At 30.9% G+C, this 23,266-nt stretch overlaps 1 protein-coding gene across 2 annotated transcripts in view; it reads right to left on the reverse strand.

Annotated features, from left to right (window-relative positions):
- Positions 1-23,266, reverse strand: part of LOC147078745 (uncharacterized) — a 146,615-nt gene that overhangs the window by 78,168 nt on the left and 45,181 nt on the right. For both annotated transcript variants that reach the window (XM_085960424.1, XM_085960423.1), the window contains exon 2: positions 5,966-6,242. In XM_085960424.1, the coding sequence (XP_085816550.1) occupies positions 5,966-6,038 (73 nt within the window). In that variant the 5' untranslated portion in view covers positions 6,039-6,242. The remainder of the gene's footprint in view (positions 1-5,965; positions 6,243-23,266) is intronic.

The raw sequence follows: 23,266 nt of genomic DNA on the forward strand, positions 1-23,266 counted from the left end.
GGTTACTATAACTATAAATATCTGATGTACGAAAATATAGATTTATTCTTGATATCAATATTTACCATATTCTAATATATAAAAATCAATATATGTTTGTTCGTATTTTATGCGCTTCCATACCGTTCATCCGATTGCGATAAAACTTATTGCTTGCACTTTCGCGAAGAGTATAGGCTATATCTTATATATAAAAATGAATATCTGCCTGTCTGTCTGTCTGTCTGTCTGTCTGCCTGTCTGTCCCGTATGCGTTCATATACCATTCATCCGATTGCGATGAAATTTTGGTAAGTAGTTGTATGCACACCTGCGAAGGTTTTTGAATTAGAAAAATCATCATCTTCTTCTCCTTATTCATTCTATTTTCTTTTATTCGTATGGTTCCTATACCATTCATCCGATTGCCAAAAAACTTTCGTCAGTTGTTGTACGCACACCCGCAAAGGTTTCTGAATTAGAAAAACCATCCTCTTCTTCTACTTCATCATTATATCTTATTTTATTTGTATGGTTTCTATACCATTCATCTGAATGCGATGAAATCTTCGTTAGTTGTTGTGTTAACACCCGCAAAGGTTTCTGAATTAGTACTAGCATCTTTTTTTTCTTCATCTTTTTCATTATATCTTCTTTTATTCGCATAGTTCCTATACCATTCATCCGATTGCAATGAAACCTTCATCATTTGTTGTGATAACACCCGCAAAAGTTTCTAAATTAGTACAACCATCTTTTTCTTCTTCTTCTTCATTATAAAATCTTTTATTCGTATGGTCCCTATACCATTCATCCGATTGCGATGAAACTTTCGTCAGTGGTTGTGCCAACATCCGCAAAGGTTTCTGAATTAGTACAACCATCTTCTTCTTCTTCTATTCTATCTTCTTCTATTCGTATGCGTTCCTATACCATTCATCCGATTGCAATGAAATTTTGATCAAGTGTTGTGCTCACGCCTGCAAAGGTTTCTGAATTGATACAACTATTCTCTTCTTCTTTTTATTCTATTCTATCTTCTTCTTCTATTCGTATGCGTTCCTATACCATTCATCCAATTGCGATGAAATTTTGACCAGTTGTTGTGCGCACGCCGGCAAAGGTTTCTGAATTAGTACAACCATCTTCTTCTTCTTCTATTTGCATGCATTCCTATATCATTCATCCGATTGCAATGAAACTTTGATGAGTTGTCGTGCGCGTGCCCGTGAAGATTTCTGAATTAGAAAATCATCTTCTTCTTCTGTTCGTATGCGTTTCTATACCATTCATCCGATTGCGATGAAACTTTTGTCAGTTTTTGTGCGCATACCTGCAAAGGTTTCTAAATTAGTATTATATAAAATACAAAGTTTGTTGTTTGTTTGTTCCATCCAATTTTGATTTTTTTTTACTACATATTAATAACATCAATAACGTTTGCATATTTTGGATTCGATTTTAATTTAGTGTTCTTTTGTTTGACCTTTACTCCTATTAGAATTATTTTCATATTGCCATATTGTATTACACAGATATTTTAATATTAAAAAAATAATTAGGTAGGTACCTTTTATTATTTTTTTAAATATCTAAGATAAATATAACCACGAAGCGACCCTGTGAGAAGCCTTGTTCTTCAGCTAGTATATTATAATAATTACTTATCTATGGTTCCTTCCTAATAATATATTTTTTTCGTATTCATTTAGTGTTTATTTTTAGGATGATAAAATGCATAATAATGACAAACCTACCATTCTTACCAGATTTAAAGAATGTTAAGACAGTGTTCGAAATACAATTCTCAATTTTTTATTTTTACAAATGCATGTAGGTCGTTCAATAGATAACATTATATTTTTTTTATTTTAAAATTATCTGATTCTACAATAATGTAATAAAATAACTAGTCATTGTAATTCTCACTATCGAGCCACTGCTAGCAAAAGCCCCCCATCCTCAACTTTTATCACTCTTCTCGGTACCTGATAATTCCTTTCCGTGTCCATCTGATGAAATTAGCGAGTTGATATCGATTGATAATCGATTGCCATTTCATTAGCTTGGCGACCTCATCACATTGGTTTCTTTTGTGGTCTTTTCACGCTATTCACAACATGCACATATGCGGCATTTGCAGTCTTAACAGTAACATGTTTCATGATCATACGTACGTACTGACAATTTAAACTTGTTTACTATTTGACTATTAGACTATAGATACATATCAAAAAACTAAGATTTGGCGGCTACGCCGACAACAAAAACTTCTACACATCTGTTAACCTTTTATCTTACTCTAGTATTATTTTTACTTCACATATAAGTGGATTCTGCTAATGTGGTGGAAAAAAACACTAACTTATGTAATACAAATATTTACCGTAAATATCACACTAACTTTAGGTATATGTCATCTAATGTGATTTAGGCTAAATCATGATATGTCACGGAGTTTTGGATCCTTCAAGATGTAGCTATATATTTAGACGAATGTATCTCGAAATTTCTTGGACTGACAGGGTGACATATATTGACGTCTTCAAACGTCAAATCATCGATTATTGAATGGGAAAGAGTGGAAAAAAGAACTTGAGATAATAATATTTTATTGAACTATCAAACTCTCAAAATCATTAATCAATTTATAAACGCACATGAAAATTTCCATAAATATATTTTTAAATAAAATGTTATGTTAGTAAATTGTAAATGTACATAATTATTATAATATTAATTATTATCATCGACGGAATTTGAATTTAAATTCAAATTTTTAATCAACTATTTTTTTTATTCAACGAACAGTTCACAAGATTTATGAATGTAACATTCTAATTATTGAACATACATAATTTTGTAAACACTGAAAAAATATATTAAGTATAACCAAGAGAAAGTAGCTCAATTTGGATATCACTTCAGTGAATATTAAAAAAAAGTCAATATGTAGTTAACATTTGTCGCAATTAAGTACAACTTATTTAGCATGGTGGACTATATACGTAAGCGCGATACCAGAGAGATTTAGGCGCGATACCCGAGAGATGTAGGTTCGATTCCTGCGATATGTCATACTTTTTTCAAAAAGTTTTTTCTATTGGTTATAATATATTTTCTCAGAACTGTTTTCAAAATTATGTACGTTAAACTCTAATTGATTTAAGTTTTGTGCGACCCGGGTTTCGACTTTCGGCATCTTTGGCCACATGCACAATTGCCAATGGTAAATATTGATTTTGTTATTAGTGCGTAGCTATTCAATGATTTATTATTTAGGGTTTTCATCCATTTTTATATATTTTTTAGTATAGACAAGGTTAATTTGGTTTATTATTGCAATATATTTATATAAAATTAAACTTTTTGCTAGGTATTGGTATGTATTATATGAGTATGTATTATATGAATTCTGGGTTTGGCAAGTACACATATTGTTGTTCAATTCGTGTATAAGTATGGACCTAACAGGTTGAGCAAGTGGCTGACATCCATTTCTCGTAAAAACAAAATATGTTAATATAAACCTCCACTCTGTGGAGGCCCATAATATTACGATCATATTAGGATCGGATATGGTCGGGATAATTTTATAATGCCACGATAATATTATTGTTATTAAACTACAGTTTATTTTAAATGTTGCTGTAGTATACCATAATCATTCACGAAATGTATGTAAAGTTATGTATATCAAATAAAATGGATGATGATGATATTGCCATGTATAAATTATAAGCATGTACACGACCCTCGAGTTTTCTTGAATGGAAAATGCTTTCACCTCGAGTATAAGATGGGAAACTCTCGAACAGTTTCCCAGGCTGAAAAAGTCTATTTTCTCTGTGTATAAGGAAAAAGGCTTTGCATGTCAGACATCCATCCGTAAACTTTTAGTGGTGTTTTTCTTTATTGCGTGAAAGGAGAAAATTTCGGCACAATGAAAAAGCTTGCAGCATCTTTTTTCGATCTGAGGAAAGAATATAGTATACCCGGCACGTAACTCTGATTCATGTTAAGAGATTATGGCTTCCACTTTATCATAAGTTACAATGGTCAAAATAAATATTGAATTCAATTTATGAAAGAATTATAAATTATTAAATTTTCATGAGGCACAAAATGAGGAATGACATTCGAAAACGTACTTCATCTAAAATTATGATTCTATAATGAGCATGTTTTTGCTATTTGTAACTTTTTTGAAGTCAATATCTATTTTAATTTAAATAAAAGTTTAATTGAATAATTTTAGATACTTTATTGTAATTGTAAAATATTATTAATATTGACGCGGATTATTTATTCATTTATTATAAATAGTTTAATAGTTTATTGTCCCTTTTATAGTTTGTAATAAAATAATAGTAGTGAGCGATATGCTTTATTTAATATATATATAGGTATAGTATGCTTTGTGAACAGATAACTTTCTTCAAACAAATATTAAATATATAGCTATTAACTGCGATATTTAATAAAAATAATTATCAAAATGGTATTAAAAAACAACACTAATGGAATATACGAAATAAAATAGGAGCTATGTGCCATATTATCCAAAATAATTTTTTTAGTTAATTCGGATACTTTCAATTTTAGACCATATCCGATCTTATGATCATATTATTATGAGCCTCAACAGAGTGGAAATCTTAAAAAAAATAGATGTAAGCCAGTTTCTCAACCTATTAGGTCCATACTCTCACTCAAAGTGAAAAACAATAAATGTATTTTCCAGACCGAGAATTCGAACCTGGGACCCACGACGTTATTTACCGACGCTTAGGCCGCTCTGCCATCGTAGGCATTCAATACGAATATATTATAAAATTCAAAAAATATTGATTGTAGTTCAATTATTGAAAATATTATTTTATTGTAAGAAGGTATTCGAAAGAATTTGGGGAAATCACTGTGTAACTGTGCATTATTACCTAAAATATGGACTAAGTGCCATCTGAATTCCTGTGTGGAAATACTATGCAATTTATAAAGCGTTGGAGATTTGATGCAACTCGCCTAGGGTAGGCAGATATACTGAAAGTTAGTGGTTATCCTTTGAAAGTTGACAGGAGAAGAAATTATGAAAAAAAAATGTCGTATCTCACTAAATCATCATCATCATCATCAGCCGGGGTCAATCCACTGCTGGATGAAGGCCTCCCCAAGCTTTCTCCAACTCTCTCGGTCCTGTGTCGTTCGCTGCCACGTATTTTCGCCGAACTTTACCAGTTCATCAACCCAGCGGCTTTTAGGGCGACCCTGTGGCCGTTTCGTACCCCTTGGGTACCATTGGATGACGGCATTTGTCCAGCGGCCGTCCTTTCGGCGAGCAATGTGCCCCGCCCATCTCCATTTCAGCTGTTTGGCAACGTCTATTACATCGCGTACTCTTGTCTGCTTCCTAACCCATTCGTTTCTCTTGCGGTCCTTTCGCGTGATGCCCAACATGCACCTCTCCATGCCTCGCTGTGTGACTCTTAGCCTTTGGACATCTCTCGTGTTGAGGGTCCACGTCTCGCAGTTGTATGTGAGCACGGGTAGCACACATTGGTTGAACACCCTACGCTTAAGACATAATGGTAGGTCACTCTTGAAGACACTATTCAGACGTCCGAAAGCACTCCATCCCAGCTTTGTTCTTCGAGCAATTTCATCGTGCATGCTTCCGTCTATGAACACCTGCTGTCCGAGATAGACGTAGCTGCTGACTTGCGCGAGTAAATAATAATATGTATATGTAACTCTATCCGGCTGATTTAAGTATGTATATTCAATACAAAAATAAAACTAGATACAAGTTTAGAGACAAAGTAAACGAAAAACGTACAATTACTCGAAACAAAATAAATAAACAGCGCGTCAATACAACGGGGCCAAATGTACAAAGAGAGAGTCGTCAAACCTGTGTCATAAAAACGTACTCGTACGACGTGTTCGATGTCAGGATGGTTGGAAAATAAAAACGAAAGCCTCTTACCTGTCATTTTCCAGCTGAAGAGCAGTAGGAAAACGCCCACGGAGAGGTTTCCGCCGGATATGCAGCCCGCCATTGTTGCTCAACGGTACTTGGAGCAAATGCGCAAAGACAACATCACTATGTTAAGTGCACTTGAAACGCGTGCATCTCTAAAGCAGTTTTTAATAACACTGCCGTAGTAATCTTGTAACGAATGCACTTTAATTAGTACTATTTATTTTTAAATTATTCACTGTCACTTGTTTTTAATTAACATTTTGTTTACATTTTTACATTGCTGGAAAAGAAAAATAGCACACCACTTTTATTATTTTTTATCACTCATTCATTTAAAAATAAACCATTAAATCATATTAAACTGATTTTAACAGTGCAAAACACCAGACATAATTATGTACTGCTATTGCATACAGTAAATCACATAATTAGACAACACAAATAATAATATAGGTACGTTAGATATTATTAGGTAATAAATACTATACATAAAATAAAATAATTTATGTAATTAGCGCGGTAGGTCTGATCAGACCAGGCGGCTGATCGATGTAATTAACGTGCATTTTAAAGGTGCTAATTAAAAAATCATTATCTACTCAGCAGCGAATGCGTTAATTCACAACGCAGAAAAAACTCTCGAAAAATAGTTGGACTGAGTGCTTTTGCCCCTAAACTATATATACGTTTAATAACTCGTATGAATCATAGACGGATTGTAAGGTTAGAGGCGTAAGCACTTACCCGGAAAATGAGAGACCTGAGTTTGAGTCGCACTCTGTTTTTTTCTAAAATATTTATTTCTAAGGATTTTTAAAATTATGTTTTTTTCTATAATATAGAATCTAATATTGTTAAGCCGTATGTATACCCATTCACTGCGGACCAGTAAATGACTATTTAAAACCACATTTAATTAACATGCTAATAGTATCTAATGGCCGTCTAATGGCAACGCACCAGTTGCGTTGGACGCACGGGATGGGATATTTAGTATTGAATAACAAACACGTAGTCCAGTGCACGAGGCGCTGGATTTTTATCAGGGAGCTCCGGGTTCTACGCCTGGTGAGGTCAGAATATATTTATGTGATTTTCTCAAATCTTGGGTATTTGTAATTGTTACACTACTATTTCACTGCAGTGGGCCCTGTCATTTTCCTTCATGGCCTGTTGTAGTACTAAAAAGGAAACAATGTAAAAATGTACATTTCCGTTGGTAGTTTTCTCGGTATAGTGGATGTTTGTAGAATATATTATGACAAACAAAAGCTCGCTTGAATAAATTGGCAATTCGCGGAATTATAAATCGTTGCTATGTAAATATTTTTTTTCAATATAGCTGCAGTTCAGTCAATATGTTTGATCATTCAACATTCTTATTATTGTGACAAATTTAAACATAATAAGTCGAAGTAACCTAATGCACACCCGATAGCCTGACTTAAATTCAAGTTGCTAGCATGAAGGTTCATCCATGTCATAATATTTTTAGAATCAACATTAAATTTGACAATGAAAATCCTTAATGAAATATTACTAACGATTTTAATTGGCGGCAATTAGGACTAATTTAAAAAGCCCGATTGCATGTGGAACTATTCGAGCGCTGCACATGTTATTTGATATACCGACACGAATTTTATTGAAACGTGACAGTATAATATAGTATATACAAGGGCGATTGAAAAACGTACATAATATATTTATATAAAGTACCAGATAAAGGTTAAATTAATTATATCACACAATTGGGAATTCCATTCTAATTATATTGTTTTTTTAGAATATTATGTAAAATACATAACATACATGAGTATTTTTTCTACATTCAATGTTATTGTAGTAGAATCAATGTTAAATTCATATATTAACGTAATTGTTTTGAGTTACACTAATTTGCTGTTATATATTTTTTGAGATGTTGACGGATGTTTGTTTATCGTAATAGATTTTTGGGTTTTCACTCCGTGTTTTTCATCATTGCTGCCTTTACGTTTCGAGATGAAGGTAGATCATTCCGAAACGTCATGATAAGAAAGAAGAAGAGTACGCGATCGCAATCTAAATATTAAATAGATTTTATTATGTTGATAATTAACTAATTAACTGTTATTTCTTTTCAAATGAAACATAAAGATACCTACATAAATGATTTTTTCTTCTAGTAAATAATTGCTTATTTTCAAATATATTATATAATAACTTGTTTATAATTAAAAATAAAAGATAGTATTTTTTTTAAATACATAATATATTCCTACTTAAGTCGACGATATTTTTATAATCATATTCGGATTATATACAGAAATCCATAGGTACATAATATAAGTAAGTATATTAAAATATTTTGTTAGAACACAAAAAATTATCAACCCATTTATATTATTATACTAAACTAGCTGAAATATCCAGCTTCGTCGGAGGAGTTCGGTATTCATTAAATATATATTACTTTATAAAAATAACATTTTCGATATAAAAAAAAAAACTGTATCTAGGCATGCATACAATATGTCAAAATGAAAATAATTCTTATAGTAAGTCAAATAAAAAAATAAGAAATTTAAATCTTATAATATAGATAATATTAGATTTAGCAATACCTACTCGTAAGAACTCAAAAAGAGAACAAGAGAATTTAAACCTTTGGTCGAAAATGTTAATGAAAGAAAAGCTCTATCTTCCTGTCCAGTATTTTTAAGAAATAGTTAGTTATACAATAAAAATACATTATAGTGGATTAAGTTTGTAATATACATTGAAGAATGAATACATTTCCTGGAAAAATTCTTGGCCTATATAGGGTTATAGACGATATAGTATGACGTTGATGGTTATGCTAATTATCCTAAATCCATCAAAATATTACATTATTATACTCGATGTAAGCGCACAGGAATGTATGCTAATAAATATGTATGGTTTAAAACTATTAATCATTTTTTATCAAAGCGATAAAAAATGATTTTACTATTTAAATTTTATGCAAACGATACTACATAATATTATTGTTGAAATAAAATAATTTTAATGACAATGTATAACAGCGCCTGTACACGTGCATGGATTTGCTTGCACAAATAGTGTGTATTTTAAACTAATTGCGATTATAAGTGTTTACACGAAAAAGTGCTGACTGTCTCGCCAATCTCATTCTTCAAAAGTAAGCAAGACGCGATGTTGTTATTATATGGTAATATTTGACAGGTCGTGAAAATCAGTTAACCTCAAAATGAGTCTCTGCGTGGTGTAGTTATTTTTTAACCGGCAGGTTTGCCACTATCCTTCTACTACGCAGGCGCAGATATCGCACTTTCCAATAATTGTCGCGTGAAAATTCAGAAGCTTCTGAACTTTTTTGATACATGCATGCAATCTTACAATTTTCACTATGATATGTCTTTACACGTGCATTCTTTCGTTATAGCCGCGATAATACGTATTGTTAGTAGTAAATTCATGCACGTGTAAACGGAGTATAATGCTAGCTCACAACTTAAAAAAATACATATAGGTAATGTTAGGTAAAAGTTCTAATTTTATGGTACCAATACGCATACCATATTATTTACAGAGTAGAAGTTATGTTAATAAATATTTTACAAAGACTATTGTTAAGCATTCGTCTAACACTTACTATGTATTTTTCATATTTATTCGCGGTATTAATGAGAACTCTATTATTCTTGGCAGTATTCCCCATGTGTCTCTAATAAATAATATTAATATTGCGAGTATCCAATACAGGTCTTTCCATGATGCAAAATTATCCTGACATTGGTTATTTCAATTTGGTAGGCAATTATACTGTTTAACCAAGTCGCATCGGATATTGACATATTCAAACACAAATTGAAAAACTATAGGTATAAGTATTTGCCAGACATAGGATTCGAACCACGACATTGTAAACTGACGCGTAAACCGCTCGGTCGTCGTGGACAGGATCCGTTTTAGTAGACTTGTAAGACTTTATAAATTTTCAAAATCAGGCCTATTTAGTACATTCGATGTACTCACAAAATCTACTTTTTATAATGTCTATAATATTACTCATATTAATTTATCCTGTTTTGAGTTGTTATTTTGTCACGTGTTCTTTTATAATAAAAATAAATAAATATTTATATTTACATATTGTTTTTAACACAACAACATGCCATGAAACCTCATCACAGTAATGTATTTAGTAATCGAAGAGAAACAATCACAAACACCCAGGTTTTGAAAAAAATCATATGAATATATTGTGACCTCAACGAGAATAGAACCCTATGCCGCCAGAAGAAAGGCCAGCAAATTACACATTGGACTGTGAAAACCGTCTTGAATTAATAATTTGTAAAAATATATATTTTCAATTTTTACCATACGGATTTGAATACGCTCCCATGGCGTTCAGATTCAACATTCAGAGACAAGTCCTAAATAGGTTGAGTTTCTCAAATAATTGTTTGCTTTTGCAAATACAGTTAGTATAACTTATTGGGTCTTTGGTAGTGGAACCAATTGCCGTCAGTTTGCAAGGACAACATTTAATGGTAATGCGTTTTCACTGTAAATTCAATTAGGCATTCGGAAAGTTTGTCCTAGTTATCTGCGCTTTAAATGAAAATTCTTGAAATGCATTTCTCATGCGGCGTGAATCCGGAAAGTTTTCAGAAAGTTTGAAGTTTGATTTGGTTCATTCATTATGCATCCGCCCAATTCAATAACGAGATATAAATACCGCTAATGAAATATTCCGGTAACTAATTCCTCAATGCAATAGTGCAGTGATGGCGAATCTATGGCATGTGAGGTGATTTTGCGTGGCACTCGAATGTTTTATTTTGAAGACAATACCAACCTTTTAATTAATTTAAAAGTGTTTTTTTAAATCACAAAGAATACAAATATAATAATATATAAGTACCTACTTATATATTATGTATATACGAGTAAAATAAAAACATACTGAAGACAAAGCAATGCGTATTCTTTTGGTTGTATTATTAAAAATATTCAATCAATAAATATAATGAAATGTATCGGCTGTCATTCAAAAAATAACAACTGCTTATTTTTTTGCCTTTGCGTAGTTAAAATGCTCCCATAATATCTTTAAATCAAATTACGAAAACAAGAAAAAAATTGTTCAAAGAATAAAAGATATGCCTTCGTCTAGAAACATGATAAACGATAGGATCTCAAGAACTTAATTGTAATTTTTAAACATTTTAATAGAATTCTTACAAACTATTTTGTCATTTGTTTTCTAGAATAAACCGCTCGGTACGTCAGACAGTATAAAAATAATATTTGCAAAATTTTGGCACGCGTACGTAAAAGGGTTTGCCGACCCTGCAATAGTGTATTAATTTAGGTACAAACATTTCACTGATAATAAAATTATTATTAATTGCTTTAATATTGCATTTGTTGTTTTATTATTGAATTAAAAAAATACAAAGTATGATGTGGGTATTTAACTTTACTAATTTATTATTGGAATAATCTAACAGCACAACTTTTAAATTCTTCGAAAACTTAGGAAAAAATGTTTTAAATCTTATTGACGGAGACCAATCAATTAATAATCTATACATAAAAATGTCGATAAGTATATATAATTAAATTTCATTTAAGTGTTGTTCATTGATATTGAATTAGAGACATATTGCTATTTAAAAATTAAAATAATAAAATTTTGCAATGAAAAATTGCAGTAAGGCGACCTTGTATTGTTTTGAAAACAGGTTAACTAGGTATATTAAATTAATTAATTATTACTTAGTATGTCCAATATAAATTATTAATGTCTTGGTCACTATGAATGCGCGTATATTAATGTTCAGCATTGATAATTATTGAATTTGTGGAATTTACAAGTTTTGATTGAAATAAAAATATATTTTATACTTATTATAATCTTAGAGAAAAATTTTGTTATTCTCATGACACACCATTCTGTCACGAAATATTAGTTGAGAAATACTGATGTGTGCATACAACTTTTCAATATAGTTATTACTACTTAGTAATTTTACACAATGGATAGAAAAAAACTTATTTCATTGACAATATCTATTAAATACTATACCATTATGTTATTGGTGTCAATAATAAATTGCTCTGTTTTTAAATCGCTAAATTAAAAACTTATTTAATAATTGATCTATCGTAGATATATTATGTAGCATTTCGTATGTATTTAAAAAAATAATAAAGTTTTTATAGGATATTGTGAAACAAAAATCTTTAAGAAACATGTCACGGATGATAGAATACATTGTTACAAAACTATCAGTCAATTTCTAATAAGAAAAAAAAATATTTGATACTTTTAGATTTTTATTAGGCATCGCAAAAAAAGTATAATTTTAAGGTCTTCTCAGTAGAAATTGCCGTATTATTGCATCGATTGGATTTGTAATTCTGAATTTTACTTTTACATATTTATGTTCCAACATTATTATATATTATATTATTTTAGATTTGATTTTCGAATTGAATTAACTCAAAAATTAATAGCACGATTAATTAAAAACACAATTTTAAAAAACATACATCTAAAACAAATTTGAATAAACTTGGGCCTAGTAGGACATGAACTCAAGTCTTTCACTTTCAGTGTGAGTAGGTACTTTCGTCTCTAAACTACCAAACTGTATATAATGCATGCGAATTATTTCTTTAATGTACATATGGTTATATGCCTGACAATCTTCTTTCTGATCTCTTAAAATGAATAACATAATACCCCGTTTACACGTGCATATTGTATTAACTGTTGACAGTTAGAACGTATTATTGGGGCCATAACAAAAAAAATCTTGTGTAAACACGTGTTATCGTGCAAATTGCAAGATTGCATGTATGAATCAAAAAAAATTAGAAGCTTCTGAATTTTCACGTGGCAATTGGACAGTGCAACATCTGCGTCTGCGCAGTAGAACGATAGCAGCAAACCTGCCGGTAAAAAAATGAACTACATCGCGCAGATTCATTTTGAAGCTAACCGATTTTCACGACCTGTCAATTAGTACGAAACAATGATAACATCGCGTCTCCCTTACTCTTGAAGAATCAGATTGGCAAGACAGTCAGCACTCTTATGTGTAAACAGGTATTATCGCGATAGTTTGAAATACACGCTATTGATGCAAGTAAATCCATGCACGTGTACAGGCGCTCATACAAGTATAATCGTAATATACATTATTTGATTAGTCTAGTAAAATTTTATGAATAGTGTTTTGTTTATTCGATAATACATATACTTTTTAACCCATAGCTTACGGGCCGCACAAAATTGTGTTTTTGCTAATTACTTTTCAAATGCAAATTAACACGTTAATTACAAAATTAATTAAAAGGGTCCGTAAGCATTCTGTTATGAATGAATGATTATTTGTTATTAAAAAACACAATTCTTCATTACCTATTGAATAAAGAAAATAATTTATACACTTTCAACAAATTCATACCAGAGTGTTGAAATTAATGTATTATAATAATTATAATGATATTAACCATTACTGAAAATATACAAAATGTATTTTTATATATTTTAATTCTTAATACGTTGGAAGATTCAATTTGTATTTTACAAATGCGGCAGCAAGGGGGATGATCTGTTAAAAAATAAAAGATGTATTACGTTACATAAAATCGAGTATAACTCGTCTTTTATAATAAAATTAATGCCTTGGAAGTATCAATGGAATTTCCTAAGTGCAAACTGTCAGTTCAGCTACGCCCCTATGAGAGGAGTTGTCCTACCTAATTTAAGCGGTCGCAGTAAAAACGCTCGCATGACATGGGATTTTATCTGCAACCTTTCATGGAACCGGAAACACTCAGGCGGAAGCTATTAGCCAGTCATACATGTATGAAAATGTCGCAAGGCTTCGCTCATTGAAAGGGAAAATGAAAAGGTATCGGTGTGTTCTCTTTTTGAATGTTAAGCGAATTTAATGGACGAATACGTTACGGGCTATTAAACATTTAGTAATAGAATGATTTAGAGATTGGTAAATAGTGACTTTGAAAGTAAACAGTTTTGAAAATTCTTAGAAATATTTAGACATAAAATACTATTTTAGAGATTAAAAATAGAGCATCATTGATTAATAGATAATAATAATATAAACACATGACGACGAAAAATAATTTTATGAAACTATTTAAAAATATTTAGTATGAAACCAAATAAGCAAAAAATAATACAATGCACTACCTAACTGTATTTTTATCTTGGAAGTTGCAAACACGTCAGCTTATTTAAATTATTATGTAAATCATTTTAAAGGTGGTTTAAAAACATGAATTAACTGTCAACGTAAATAACTAAAATATCGTAGAATTGCTAAACAACTTTGTTTAAAAAAAACGATATTAATTGTCAAGTAGCTTGTAAAATAATATGTGGTGTGTTTATTGTTTGGGTCGTGTATCAGTTGATGTACGGCGTTAAAATCAAAAGGTAGTAACGGAAAAAATTGAAGATAATATTTAAAAATTTAAATGTAATTTTCATGAACTTTTTTCCAGCATACTTAGGCATTGGCATTTGGTTCTAGAGATGAGATTTAAATTTTTATAATATGTATTATTTTTCCGTCGTATGCGTGATATACATAACTGATATAAGAATAAAGATAACATTATCATTACCTACTGTTAGAATTTATCTGTCTATCCCAAAAAAAGTTACTAGTACAATGTTTAAAACTAACGTATGATTGGTGATACCAATTGGGACAGCAATAGATTTTATAACTAAACTGTCGATATTAATTACACAAAAATGAAATTTGAAAAAATTAAAACAATTTGGACAAATCACAATATGTAACATTCTCATATTATGATACCTCTATATAAAATCTTGTCTAAATTGCGTGATATATAACCACCCTACGCATTCGTAATGAATCAATATCATAATTTCGAAAAAAATATATATATTTTAAGAAAACATATTATCTTGTTGGGTGTATAACGTAACATTTTCTGCAACCCTTTGTTACATTATATCAAACACCCTGCCCCATTAGGACGTGATCTTTTGTATGAATAACGTGCACCCAGAATATATTATAATAATTATTATTGATGTCAATGCATTTCAATAAAAGCATATTAATAATATTTTTCAATGACTTTCTGTTTGAAGTTGTCATATTTACTTACATTATATTCATTTCATTCCTTAATTACTTGACCTGAAATAAAAAAAGCTTCATTAACATATTTATAAGTCATTTGTATTTTAAATGTATGATATTAATTTATTGTTTAAGCACACCTCTTACTAATACTGAGAAATCTATATTATGAAATAAAAAAAAATACTGAAAAAATGTCCCAAAAGGCTTGAAGTGCCATTTGAGAATGAGATGGCATAAAATTATTCTGCATTAAATTATCATATTAATGAAATTAAATCAGCAGTTTTTTATAGAACTACACATACATAACACAAATATATTATTAACTAGTGACACTTTGCGAGTTTGTCTGCTCGAAATACTGAAATAAAAATGAAGCAGATAATATTCAGAATTAAAAATGACTAATTTACTTTTTTTAAATCAATAAAATAAATAACGGTTACAGCTAGAGTCGCTCCCATCTTCCCACACCTCACTGCACGAGTCCATCGCTGCTATTTGATAATAATATCTACTCATGATACAATCTTATTATTATGTTCGACTATTCCAGCGCGATTGACATCGGTTAAATGTACGCACTCGCCACTCTACTCGCATTACCTAATCGTTATAAATTAATATTATAAGCGTCATTTTTTTTAAGTTTGATATTCTTACTTAGCCATACTTAGTTGGTACTAACAATGGAATCTATAAAATGTACGCATTACATCAATATTGGTAAAGTATTTTTTTAGTTATAAATAAATAAATAATATACAGGCAGACAGACAGACATTTTTTTTAAAATAAGACTGTAAATGTATTGTGTTAAGATATAATGAAAATATTTGAAATAATAATAAAAATATTAATATTGCAGACACATTTATTTTTATTTATTTTATACTATATTTTAGTCCATACTGTGAAGCTGTAACGTATCATATTATAATTTCGTGGTACCTCGATTGGAATCCTGGGTCTGTTTTTCAATGTTCGTTTGGAACCGCAGTATGGACCTGATAGGTAAAGCAAACGGCTAACATACTTTTAAAAATAATTCAAAAAAACTCCCTTGATTAAGCACTGATCTTATGTATCAATGAAGTACGGTACATAGATACTGTGGAAGTAAAGCATGCCCAAAGATATTCAATAAAATAAAATATGTTAATAATAATGATTATGTATTAAGTGTGCAATCGGATACTTAGTAACAAAGAAACATATATTTAAAGTTTACACCTTTTTTTCAAGATTCATTTAAGTACAAACCGTTTAATGCCCCAATAAGACAATAATATAGTATTTTTCTTTTATGGTGTTAACTGTCAATTCATGGTGGAAATTTATTGTGTTATGGGCCTCCACAGAGTGAAGGTTTTTATTAAAAGATTTTGTTTTTACGAAAAATGGATGTCAGCCACTTGCTCAACCTATTAGGTCCATACTCTGACTCATACACAAATTTAAAAAAACAATGTGTGTACTTGCCAGACCCAGGATTCGAACCTGGAACCCTCAACACTATAGACTCAAGCCATGCGGCCATCGTGGGTGTTTTTTCTAGTTCTAAAATATTATTATTAATATGGTACTGACTGCTAGTTGGCCTGACTTATAGAGATTCTAATTTCAGTAAATTTAATATTCAAAAAAATCTACGAAAACTCACAAATAATAATTTGTCATATTTGTATTCTAGTAAGCCATGAAAGAAATATTTTATTGACAAGCATTTTACGTTCGTCCCGTTTCACGATAGGTGAAATTATTGTTAACCTAAATTGATAAACAATAATATTTAATTAGATGCATGAAATTATCGACGCAATCTTACTGTCTCAATTGACAGGTATTTTGTCGTGCGCGAAAACCTGGAAAAATTTCGCTTTGTGTGGCGCAAAAACCCAAGGAGCTGGTAATCCGAAGGCAGCTCCACAAGAAACGTAAAGCTAATAGCAGATGGCGTTCCCAGGCGGCGACCTATTTTTGTATTATTTGTCCAAGACCAGCGTAGCCTGGCTAAAAGGTTTGACAAAAGCGTTGATTTTGTATACTTAAGTACCTAGAGAGCGCAGCAAAGAAATGTGATAGATGCTCTGCCCATATTACGACATCACATTAAATGTATTCTTTCTTTTGAGTGCTATCGTCCATTTACGATTTCAGCAACAACTTGTTTTAATTCATAATTACATCTTAAATTTTCATTCAATTACGAAAGGTATATTTTTCTTCAAAAATATTATAATTATTAAATTATAAAAGTATATTTTTGTCTTGGTTTATCTGTAACGCTTGAGAGAAAACATGACGTGTAATAATAACAATTATTGTAAAAAAGATAGCAGGACTGGGAGAAGACATATTAAATATGGTAAGCAAAAGACAAGATACACTTAAACGCAAATTCTATATTTAAAAAATAAGCTGATACAAAAATATTATTATAGGAATCATTTATTTTAATCGGGTTGTGAAAGAACACAAATGATAATATTATGATACTCGCACAATATTTTAACAGGTGATTTTTATCAATATTATTTCTGTTGCACAACTAAACCACATCAAATAATATTGACTGGTGGTACTACGTTAAAGTTCCACTACCACCCGTCATATATGCACAGCCGAGGATATGCTTTCCATGACGCTTTAAACGTGTCTGAAAGAAGTGATTTTAAGTGCTTATTCCATCCCGAGACGGAGCCGCACGGAACTGATGCTGCAACCATGCACCGTAGTGCTGCCACCTGATATTTTAATCAGTTTAATTATGAACATATATCATTTTAATTAAATAAACAATAAATTCAATATGTACTAATTAACGCAGTTTCGAAAATAACCTTTATTATAAAGCAATAACAGATAATTTATCTATTTGTTAAGCGCCAGCAAGACGCTCATGATTTACCATAAGCGTACCTGCGCAAACCGATTTTTATTGGGAAGCCCGTGTATATATACGGGAAAACTGTAGCTTGCGCAAACCGAAAAGCGCTGTAAAAGTAGTTTGCACAAAATATACCGCGTAGGCAAGTCGCTGCCGTCTAGCTCCGGCATATTACGAATGAATAAATTAATAATATAGTTTAACAATTAATGATTAGGCCAGTTTAAAATTATATCGATAACTTATTTTACATACAATATAATATGTCAATGCTAGAATTTAAGCTCTGTTATATTTACGTATGTTAATAAATAAAAATAAAATTAAAAATCAGTATTCGTCTGCATTAACCTCTAACCCAAGATCGTGGTAAATCATCATTATGTCAACTAAAAACACAAACTGTGTTTTTTTTGTCATACTGAAATACGTTATAGCCGAGTTTTCATATATGTACATAATAATATTATTATACTGTGAAATATAAAACAATGGCTTCTTTATTGATATTTCATTATATTTTGAATGAACACGACATCTTTGTATCTTATATGTAACGAGAAGTCAACACGCCATGTTAATATTCAAGTTGACAATAAAAAAAGTTTTGAAATTTTCTCACAAAAGTTTACTCCGTATAGCACAAGTAGTATATGTAATATTATTTCATGTTACGAAAGGCTCGAGGTTAGTATTGAAATTGTAACGATCATTACAATGTAATTTAGTTATAAGAAAAATATGTATATAATATAATATATGAGCTAATATTAGTTTACAGGGAATTTCAGGAAACTTGACTACAATTCGAGGGATATGTAATTGATAATAACTACTTCTTTTGCAGTCAAGACCGTAAAAGATATTTTTATATGTATTAATTTTGCTGTATGACTGTTAAGTACATTTATTTATATGGTAATTATAAATACAAGGTTATGGAATTTATTTTAACTAATTGGTGGGCCTGGAAAAAAAATATAACTCCACCAGTATACGTTGTAAGCTATGTGAGAGCGCCATATGCTAACATTTTTGACATATTATTCAAAACTTTAAAAAAATGTTGTAACGCTATGTTGCCTCTTATGCTTAAATGGCACAAATTTCAAACAGAAATGAAACTGGCTCTGCTTTGATCAAGAAATTATCGGTTCATACGTGTTATTGAAATATTATTACCTTTGCGATAATAAAATGCATATATTATACACTGGGCCCCATCTTGTAATAGTGTAAAGGGCCCTATCTGAAGCCGTGGTATGGGTTAACACTCCCATAACTGGAAGAAATTGCACGTTGTTTTGTTTCTAAATTACGTTAGATAACACATAATTATCGTTTTACGTACGTGTGATACGTTGTAAATTTATACGACCCGTCGTGTTTCATTTGCATTTAAAATTCCCTAAATATTTATAATAATATTCCTGCAAGTTATAATAATTTACTATCGATCATACATAATTTAAAAATACTTCAGAAAAATACTTACTAGAAAAAATATTTTTGAGAAAAATAAGTCCCCCAGCTCGTGTTCACTAGATTTGCGTCAATGTACTTTTCCAACTAAACTATGTGCGTTTATCCAACTGTAACAACATTACCATTACATTAACAACCTTGGAGTTTTTACTATTACATTCTTAAACTTGTGAATTATTCGCTGAATAAAAAAATGCTTATTAAAATATTATTAATGTTCAGCGAGGAAGAAAAAACATGGATACATGGCATGAGAAGAAAACTTATATATTTTTAATTGAAGTGAGCTTCTCAAAGAAAATTCACAGCTACTGGTTTGCCTTCAGAGCTTTATACATCACGTTAAGAACAGCATCAGAAGTGAAAAATATTTGATGTTCGATAGTAGATAATGTGGTCCATATTTATTTATTGTATGGTATCGTCAACTATGAAGGCAAGATAAGGTAATTTATGCTGACATGACGTGGTAAATACATCCTTCAATAGAGCACAGAATAAACCAGTCAATCATTCGGAGACTCAAGCTAAATGAAAGCTTGTCGATAATATAAATATATGTTCAGAATACTATTAACACACATCGTAGGGTGGAGTAGGTATAGCCTAAAGGGATGGTAAAACATAGGAAGAACATCGGTACATACTCTGAAATAACAATTTGAAAAAGTTAACCAGGGACAGCTTTTACTTTGACCTGAGAGATAGAGAGGACTGTGAGATGTAGAAAATTTTTATCAATGAAAGAAAATATGATTTATTTTAGAAACAGTGAGCGTTAACTATGAACAAAGAGGAGGCGGTTAAACAAAATAATTTTAAGTAATTAATTATTGTTTAATATTTTCTCTTAAGATCATATTTATCTAGTGATGTCAAAAATTATTAATACTTTAATACACTGGGTTCAATACTTTCTTTCGATATGTCGTCCTTACTAATGCGCATATATTTTTTCATTTAAAATTGTATGAAACTACAGAATACATAGCTAATCAAAAAAATATAATTTACGAATTAATCAGATTATAATTTTAACGACGTGGGTAATAAAGTAATACATGTATAATGCAAAAAAGTAATGTGTCGTTTAGTATTAAAATAATTGTGAATATAACCTGATATTAGTGATGCAGGGTGGAGGTAGGCTGTTAAGATCCGACATAAATAGTGCATATTTATAAAGCTTTGTTAGTCAAACGCATGGCCCCCACATCCTGAAGCGGCCCCCAGGCTAGGATGTTTGGAAGACCCCCCTACCTATCGCTAAGAGTAAAGTCAGTGTGACGCGCTGCAGTAGCGTCATTTAAATTTAATGGTGTATTTTTAGGATTTTTTAATATTTTTAATATGTACCTACATCCATTTGAATTATGGAGTTGTTAAGTATCGGCACACAGTAAAAAATTGCATCGTACAACCAAATAGTCTTAATTACTAACATTATCAAAGAAAAATAGCGCCGCAGGCGACTTTTTTTACCAATAGAGCAAATTTGTGATCTGTGTTTATCTCGGTATGGTCGGCTCGTCACGCCGGGCCCTTCCTAAGGCCGGGCCCCCATGCTAGAGCCCTGTCAGCCCCACCCTTGTAGGGGCCATGGTCAAACGTATTTGTTTTCACTGAATGAACACTACAAATTGCAGATAGTGTCGGTTAGTTTTTAAAATTTAATTAAACCCTGACTAATATACCATAGTAAAGTAGATAACAAAAAAAATATTCGTTTATTTATAAAATATTTAAAATTATGCCATTAAACAATACATAATTTCAGGTATTTTATAGATAAAAGAATATTTTTATCGATTATGGTTTGGATTAGGCAGGGCTTAACAAATTGTAAAATCCTAACCAATATTATTTCTAATAATATGTATTTCTAATTCAATGAAAACAAATAACTTTACTATGACTGTAAAAGTGTGCACTATTTTTGTTGGATCACCCATAGCATAATGGTAACGTAACATGTCGTGGGTCACAGCTTCGAATCTTGGTTTGACAAATACACAATTTTTTTTTAAATTTTTGTGTTCGAGTCAGAGTATGGACATAATAGGTCGAGTAAGTGACTGTTATCAATTTTTTGTAAAATCAAAAAACCTGTTAATACAACCTCTACACTGTGGAAGCCCATAATATGTTCCTCCATGATGAAGTAGTAAGAAGATGAAGTAGTAGTAGTTATGTATGGTTTACTTGAATTTAAAAAATTAACCACCACCATCTGCAATTTTTATTCTTAGTTTAATGAATACAAATAAGTATGACTGACAAAGCTTAGTGTGCACTATTTATGTCGAATATTAACAACCTTCCTCCACTCCTCGCTACTTTCTAATATAATAAGACTATCGCGTATAATAATTCATAAAAAAAATATTCCAAATCTTGGGCCAAATTGGACCATTAATAAATGCGCATTTATTCTTTGGGCAAGTCCATTTTCGCTTCTATTCGGGATCACTAATTCGTATAGACAGCTGTCAAAATACGTGTCGTAAGCAAAAACAAAAGCTCCCCGGAACGCTTTGCTAAAATGTATACCCACCCTGTACGGGTTTTCGAATGTTCCAAATTTGAAAATCAGTTTCCAATGTTCTAACAAAGAACTTTACGGTGAAATGGGACCCGCATCATATCGGCCAAATAAATCAATTGTTATATATCTTTGAAACCTATTTTCTATAATTGGAATACACTTTTAATGTGGTGTGTTACATTATTGGTTCATATTGGTTTAAGGAGAGTTGGTTTAACTCTTAGTATGTACAGTTTGAAACAGAAGTACAGATTGAAAAATAGCCTTTATTCTATTATAAATTACTAAAAAAAATGTTTTAATAATTCTTACATATTCAACATACATAATTTTGAAAACAATTTTGAGAAAATATATCATTACCAATAGATTTTTTTTTAAATACGACACCCAGCAGGATCGAATCTGCATCTCACGGGTTTCGCACCCATGCACATAGACCACTATGCTATAGGCGTCATACTAAATTACGACAAAATTTAACTAATGGCTCTTAATACTCTCTGAAGCGCTTTCCAAATTGAGTTACGATTGGCGTTCGGCTATTGTATTTTAAATCAAAATAGGTATTACTTTAATTACTAACCTACATCACGGATCACTCCAAGATTTTTTGTAGTACACTTAGGTACGTCTTACATATTCTACAATTTATTATAATTATATAAAACCAAAGACTAGTATAATTTATATTCGAAATGAAATACATAATTTATTTTTAAAAGACCAAGTATAATAATCAATCCAATATAATTTCTTACGAATATTATTGATAAATTGTATAGTTACCTCACCAAGATCGAACTCGGGGTCCTCGTATAAAAAGCCAGCGCCAAATGCACTGTCCTACGTATTTGTATATCTCTAACTATAAGTATTCAATATTCTGTAAATTAGGACTTATGTTCAGATCGTATATTTTGTTTGAAGGAGGATAAGCCAGACAAAAATATTCTAATGACAGTCATGATGGCCGAGCGGTTACGCATCAGGCTTACAAAGTCTTGGGCCCCGGGGTCAAATCGTGAGTCTGACGTGTGAATTTACGTTGTTTTTTTATGCAAGTGGTTAACATCCATTTTTCGTAATAACAAAAATCTATTAATAAAACCTCTATTTTGTAGAGACCCATATCGTCGCCTTACTATTAAGACCTCGTAAGTCCGATATTATGGAAAAATGAAGTTTGTTTCACAAAATTTAAACAAAAAAACATTTTAAATCAT

The sequence above is a fragment of the Rhyacophila brunnea genome, unplaced genomic scaffold (genome assembly GCF_057557595.1).
Source record: "Rhyacophila brunnea isolate RB1 unplaced genomic scaffold, BYU_Rbru_1.0 scaffold_11, whole genome shotgun sequence".
Lineage (NCBI taxonomy): Eukaryota > Metazoa > Arthropoda > Insecta > Trichoptera > Rhyacophilidae > Rhyacophila > Rhyacophila brunnea.